This window comes from Octodon degus, unplaced genomic scaffold (assembly GCF_000260255.1).
Source record: "Octodon degus isolate 3935 unplaced genomic scaffold, OctDeg1.0 scaffold00017, whole genome shotgun sequence".
NCBI lineage: Eukaryota > Metazoa > Chordata > Mammalia > Rodentia > Octodontidae > Octodon > Octodon degus.
The window spans coordinates 1,660,185-1,666,832 of NW_004524593.1; the positions used below are offsets into that span (position 1 = coordinate 1,660,185).

General features: G+C 38.3%; 2 protein-coding genes across 6 annotated transcripts in view; one reads left to right on the forward strand and one right to left on the reverse strand.

Moving 5' to 3' along the window:
• The window catches only part of Cop1 (COP1, E3 ubiquitin ligase), a 212,767-nt gene that overhangs the window by 141,998 nt on the left and 64,121 nt on the right, over positions 1-6,648 (forward strand). For all 5 annotated transcript variants that reach the window (XM_004626780.3, XM_023710244.1, XM_012513744.2 and 2 more), the window contains 2 exons: positions 109-217; positions 617-698. In XM_004626780.3, coding sequence (XP_004626837.1) covers positions 109-217; positions 617-698 — 191 coding nt within the window. The remainder of the gene's footprint in view (positions 1-108; positions 218-616; positions 699-6,648) is intronic.
• LOC101587119 (BAG family molecular chaperone regulator 5-like) lies at positions 1,680-3,291 on the reverse strand. Its single transcript, XM_004626778.2, has one exon. The coding sequence runs from the start codon at positions 3,218-3,220 to the stop codon at positions 1,877-1,879; it is 1,344 nt and encodes a 447-aa protein (XP_004626835.1). The 5' UTR covers positions 3,221-3,291; the 3' UTR covers positions 1,680-1,876.

Consider the following 6,648-nt stretch of genomic DNA (forward strand, 5'->3'; position numbering starts at 1 on the left):
TTATGAACATATGTAGATCACTTTAAAAGAGCCCTAATCTTTCTGCTTTATATCCGGTTGCTATTTACTTGTGTGCAAATTAAGTTTTAACTCTTTTTTTTTCCTCAGCTGTATCAGTTGGAGTAGTTACCATAAGAACCTGTTAGCTAGCAGTGATTATGAAGGCACTGTTATCCTATGGGATGGATTCACAGGACAGAGGTCAAAGGTCTATCAGGTAAATAAATCTGGACATTAGTTACTTAACAATTTTATTTTTACTTTCTTAATCATAGAGCTTTTTTCAGTACTTTATAATTACAGATTTTAGGTCACTATTTAGTATTTTTATAGGTATGTAATGGCTATATAATACTGGTGCTTTTTGAAAGGATTTCGCTACACATTTGTATGTTAGAATGTGTCAAATACATTTCCAAAAGCAATAACTTTTGTAAACATATTTATGAAAGATTTGTATTTGCTGTGCATCAGCATCTTAATTTAGTTTTTATAATCTGCTTTCATTCCTTCTCTTTCCTAGCAGTAAATTGGTGACAAACTTTTTTGGCTTTACTTATTTTTAAGGTCTATATTCTGTCTTCTAAGTCTCCCTTTGTCTTTCTGCTGTATCCAGGAGCATGAGAAGAGGTGTTGGAGTGTTGACTTTAATTTGATGGATCCCAAACTTTTGGCTTCAGGTTCTGATGATGCAAAAGGTACTATGTGAATCTCTTTCTTAGCACCTCCTCTCCCTCCCACCAACTCCTCTTTTTGGGAGAGTTATATTTATTGAAATTCACTGTAGGGGCTGGGGAGATGGCTCAGTGGAATAAGCACTTCCCTGGCAAGGGCCTGAATTCAATCCATGGTTCCGCCAAAAAAAAAAAAAAAAGAAATTCATTGTAGACCTTTCTGATTCCTGATTGTTCCAAAGATAATACTAAGCCCTGAATTTAATTTCTCTTTTTTAAGTGAAGGAAAAAATGAGTATCTTGTTTCCTCATTATAATGATGTTTTCCGGATTTGTGCCATAAGGTGATATTTAGAGTTGCTGCCATCTTATAATCAGGTCTTTTAGTTTTAGGTGGACCATATTTTCATGAAATGCTTTGACATTTTTACATTTTGAATTACATTAAATGTCCAACATGTACTAAAATCTCTTAATGATATATATATATATATATATATATATATTTTTAGTTTATGTATTTGGTACAGGATCTCACTAGGGAGTTCAGGCTCAATGATCCTTCTGTTTTCAACCTTCCTGGTGCTGGAATTACAGGTGTGCCCTACCATACCTGGTCTCAGTGGTGGCTCAGTGTGCCTAGGGGTGGGACCAGAGCCCTTGCTGCATGTAGTACTGGGGATTGAACCCCTTTCCCTATGCTTGCCTAAGCAGGCACTTAATCTGCTGTGCTATCTCACTGGCCCTTAATGTTTGTATTTCTGTCTCCATCCCCTTTTCCTCTCTTTCTCCCTCATGCTTCCTTTTTTATTCTTTTTCTTTTTTCTTTCTTTCTTTTTTTTTTTTTTTTCCTCTTTTGGTCGTTGGTTGCACATGCTAAGCAAATGCTCTACTATTGAGCTACATCTTTAACCCTCTATTTGGGCAGTTTAAATGGCTTCCTATTTTTCTTGATTATTATTCTTTACTGTCTGTTGTTTCCTGTTTTTTTTTTTTTTGAAAGGTTAATGAGCTGTAATAATAATTGTTTCACAACATCAAAAGCAGCAGAGATCCAGAATATAATTTGCGTAAGTCATCAATACTGAGATTGGAATATGCACATATAAATCACATTTAGGCTCCATGAGCTGAGAGCGCTCCACGATGTGCAGGATAACCAAGTGCAGAACGAGTGAGAAGGCCACCAGCACACCGGCCCTTCAGTACTCCCACTCGTCAGATTTCAGGTCGAGATAGCTGAGGATGTTCTGGGCCAGCTTCACGGCCTGTTTCCAGGCAGCCTTACACCTCTCCTCGCCCTGCGGGTCCATGGCGTCCAGGGCCAGCAGCTGCTTGGTCAGCAGCTCCTCCAGCCAGATGTAGTTCTTGTCAGTCCGATTGCCATCAAAGGAGAGGACTTCTTCCTGGATCTCCGATAGGTTTCCCAGAACCTCCCAGACCGCCTTATGGGACGGGTGCTCCTCACAGGGCAACTGCTTCCTCTTCTCCAGGGCCTCCCTCAGGTCCATGTGTGTGATCAGGGTCTGCACCTCAATGACAGCCCTTCTCCTGGCCTCCTGGATGCAGGGGTTTCTTTCCAGGCTCACCTCATCCAGCGGGCTGATCAAAGCCTGCAGCTCTGTCTTGGAGCTCAGATACAATTCGGGAGGGTTTTGGGCTTGGAGAAATTCCTTTTTTATTTCTCTCATCCTCTTGAGGACCTTTTCTATTTTCAAAATGGAATGGTTGTACCTCAAGTCAAATGTGTGAGTCGTATCGGCTTCCTCTTCTAAATCCAAATACTTCAGTAACTTGTTGATGTCTTCTACCACCTCCCTCCAGTAGTTTCTGATCTCTGTGTGGCCACACACATATAAAGCATCGAGGTCAGCAAGCAGCCCTGAGAGCTCGCAGAACAGATGCTTGCAAGTCTCCCTGCTGTCCACGCCCATCAGCAGCGCCACGACGACACCTCTGGTCTTGTTTACTTCACACATCACTGAGTTGATCTTGGCGACGGAGGGATGTGTATCTTCAGAGAGCGGCAGGGAAGGCTGCTTTTTCATGCAGTCTTCGACAATCTCTTGCACAGCACAGATCTTGGCTAGTGTGTGATACCTTGCTTTCCGCAAAGAGATCTTTCCCCCAGTTTTAACGTGTGTTAGCCTCAGGATGATATCCTGGATGCCTTCCTCGATTTCATCAGTTATGCAGCTGCCTCCGCTGTAGAAGGGCACGATCTTCTCTTTCACGAGAGCCTGGGCCTCCTTGAAGATGTTCTGTATTTCGAGGCGGTGTGGGTGGTTTGCATTCTGCTCCAACTCTTTGAGAAGATGCTCTGTCTCCTGTGCCGCCCTCTTCCTAGCTTGCTGAATGTCTCCTTTTCCTTCTGTATCTACAAAGTCAATTTCAAAAAGTTGCTTTGTTAGAATCCTCTCCAGTTTCTTGTAATTCTTGTCATTTGACAGGCCACTGAAGCTGAGTACCTGCTGTTCTATACTTTTTACTTCCTTTTGGATTTCCTGAAGCCTGGTAATGGAAGGAGGTTGGTTTCCCATATCCATACTTTTGTGTGTTCAGTTGCACACACACTTGCGTGCCGCCGCCCGGGCCGCCCACGGTCCCACCGGGAATGTGCATGTTTCCTGTTATTTTTAATACCTTGTTTTGATCTATTTCTTCTTACCATTACATTTATAATGCCCTGTGAATGGCTTTCTTAATTTATTTGCCCTTTCATTCTTTTCTTTGTGTAACTTCCAATCTTCTTCCTGCCTTAGGCTCCCAAATGTTGAGATTATAGGTGTGTGCTCTACTCCCAGCTTGTTTAATATTTTTGTGGAACTACCATTTTGTTTTCTATTCAACTCTACAGTCCCAACACTAATGGTTATAGTGCCTGAGCGCTGTGTTCTCTCCATGTTCTTATGAACTCTTGCTTTTGCCCTTTTTTTCTTTACATATTTCTAAAAAAAAATATGAAACAACTCATTGTGGTTTTGATTTTCATTTCTCATTGCTATATTTGGTGATGTTGAATATGTCCTATGTCTGTATTAGCCAATCATATCTTCTTTAAAGGATTATCTGTTTAATTTGCATGTGTTACTTGAGTTTGATTTTAGTTTTCAGCTGTGGGATTTTCTTTTAATGTTTGCTTTTGTTATGAACTTCTGTTTATTTTTGGATATTAAATCACTTATCACATAGGTGATTTGAAAACGTTTTCTCCCCTTCTGTGGGTTGCCTTTTTACTGTTGGTAGTATTGTTTGATACATAGAGTTTGAGTTTTGGGGAGGGGATTGTGTTGATTTGTTGTTGAAGTCTATTGTACTTATTTTATCGTCGTTAATGCCTTTGGCATTGTATCTGAGAAGTCTTTGCTAGGTCCATTGTCATGAAGCTTTCTTCCTGTGTGCTCTTCTCATATCTTTTATATGTCTCTTATCCATTTAAATTTTGTATGTTGTGTAAGGATACAACTTCATTCTTTTACACATAAATGTATTCAGCTTTCTCAGAACCACTTATTGAAGTCTGTCGTTACCCCCATTGAATGGTCTTGACACACGTTAGATATCACTGCACTCTACATGCAACAGTTTATCTCTGGATTCTCTTTTCCATTTTTTTATATCTAAGTCTTTATGCTGTTTTGCAATTCAAGAATATTGGCCTTTCATGTGTTTCTTTTTGAAGGTTGCTTTGGCTATGTGGGGTCCCTTAAGATTTTGCATGCATATTTTAAATCTAATTTTATAAAATATGTCATTGGAGTTTTAGTAGGGATTACACTGATGCTTCACTGATTTTTGTTCATTGTTCTTCCTTTTTTTGCTCTTGGTTCAAATTTTCTTTTTTAGTTTTTTTTTTTTTTTTTTTTTTTTTGCATAACCTGGGATTGAACTCAGGCCCTTGCACTTGTCAGGGAAGTGCTTATTCTACTGAGCCATCTCCCTTGCCACAAATCTCTGGGTGTGTCGGTGTGGGTGTGGGTGGCAGAACCAGAGATTGAACTCAGACCCTTGCACTTGCCAGGCAAGCACTTATTGTACTGAGCCATCTCCCTGGCTCTTTTTTAGTATTTTTAAATTGAAGTTTATATCACTGATTTGATACTTTCTCTTAACATTTTTGTGTTACACATTTCCCTTTAAGCTCTGCCTAAGCAGATCCCATAAACTTCAGTGTATTTGCTTTTCCTTTCTTTTTAAAATTCCGTAAAATTGTATACATTCTTTTGTGACACTTGTTCAGCTGTGACTTGTTTAGGCATTTAAAATGTTCTGAGTGGTGGAGTGGATCAAACTTGTTAATGGTATTTTCTGATTTTTCTAGGCCCTGATGAATTGTTGGTCATTTTACTGATTGAAACATGAACATTGAAGTCCAGTTGTCTCTGTTCAGTTGTCTTTGTGGTTTTTCTCCCCTTCCCTTATTTTGAAGCTTTTGTCTTAGGACTATAAATATATTGAGGCTTCATATGTTTCGATGAATTGCCCTTGTTGTCATTGTGTAGTTTCATTCTTTCTTTATCCTATTCACTGTTTTCTTTTCTGAAAACTATTTTGTTAGGTACTCATCACCAGTAATCTTTTTTCTGTTCAGATTCAAATTACACTGTTTTGTTTTATAGGCCTCTTGCAGTGCCTTTTTCCTTTTTTCATGCCAGCATTTTCTTCTTTAGATTGTGTAATTTCTATTCTGTGTTTTAGTTCTATTTACTTTTTTCATTTTTCATACCTATTTTGCTAAACACTTTGTTAGGCTTATTTTTTCTTAATTAAGAAAAGTACGTAACTGAAATACCGGGGATTGAACCAAGGGCCTTTACATATCCTTCTGGTTTTGTTAAAAAAATAAATCCTGTATCTTTCCTAAGTATTTCTCCTGGTCCTTAATTTTAAATGTATTTACCCTAATTTGACAGAACATTCTCACAATAATGCTTTAAAATCTGTTTCATCCAGTATTTTTTTTTTTATTTTTTTTTTCAACAAATAATACACTGCATATATTCTTCTTAGTGGTTAATTGTTGTACAAGATGCGGACTTGTGATCCTATTTACAAACACCATTAGAACAAATCATTCTATTCATTAAGAGAATGCAACTATATATCTATCCCAACCACTTTGAATACACAGATACAAAATGGACATTCATCGGTATACCCCATTTTTTCTAAGTTCTGTTATTCAATATTATAGGTGTGTAAACTCAGCAAAATATTCTAAAAGAGTCCAGTAGCCCATAATAGCATTGGGTCTTCTGTTTAACTGGCAATGTCAGAAATTATTGACCTGAGTCCCCCACAGCTCAACTTAACAGCATGGCTTTATTTCTTATAATTTCGTCTTCATACTTTTCTGCTGGATGGTTAAGACCAAGGTAAAGCAGGACCTATGCAACAAGAGTTGTAGCTTTTTGGTCTGAGAAGGTCAGTGAAATGCCCTCAGGATTTGTCCTGAGATCCTGTACCTCAGATTGTAGAACCTATATCAGTGCAGCCATGTTCATCCAGTATTTTTGGATCTACCACCTATATTTTATAATTGAACTCTGTCAATTATCTTTTTCTGAGATGCTTGTGTTAATAATTTCCATCAGCCTTTTTTGAAAATAGCAGTTAATGTTTAGAATTTTCACTTTGACTAACTCTGTATGCTGATATCTGCAATCCAATCTGTAAATACAAAAGAATACTTCTCATCTTGGTCTTCTAAATGTGCATCATTTCTAATGTCTTTATCAATTATTATTATACTCTGTAAAATAAATTTTTAAGGGCCAGCCAGGATAGCTTAGTGGACTAAAGTGCCTGCTTAGGCCTTTGTTTGATCCCTGGGGAATGTTGAGATGGCCATTGAGACTAGGCATGGTGGCTTGTGCCTGTACTCTCAGCGCTTGGGAGGCTGAAAATGGGAGAATCACTAAAAGTCTATTCTACATAGTGAGTCCCTATATACCCTGTTAAATACATAAAAGAA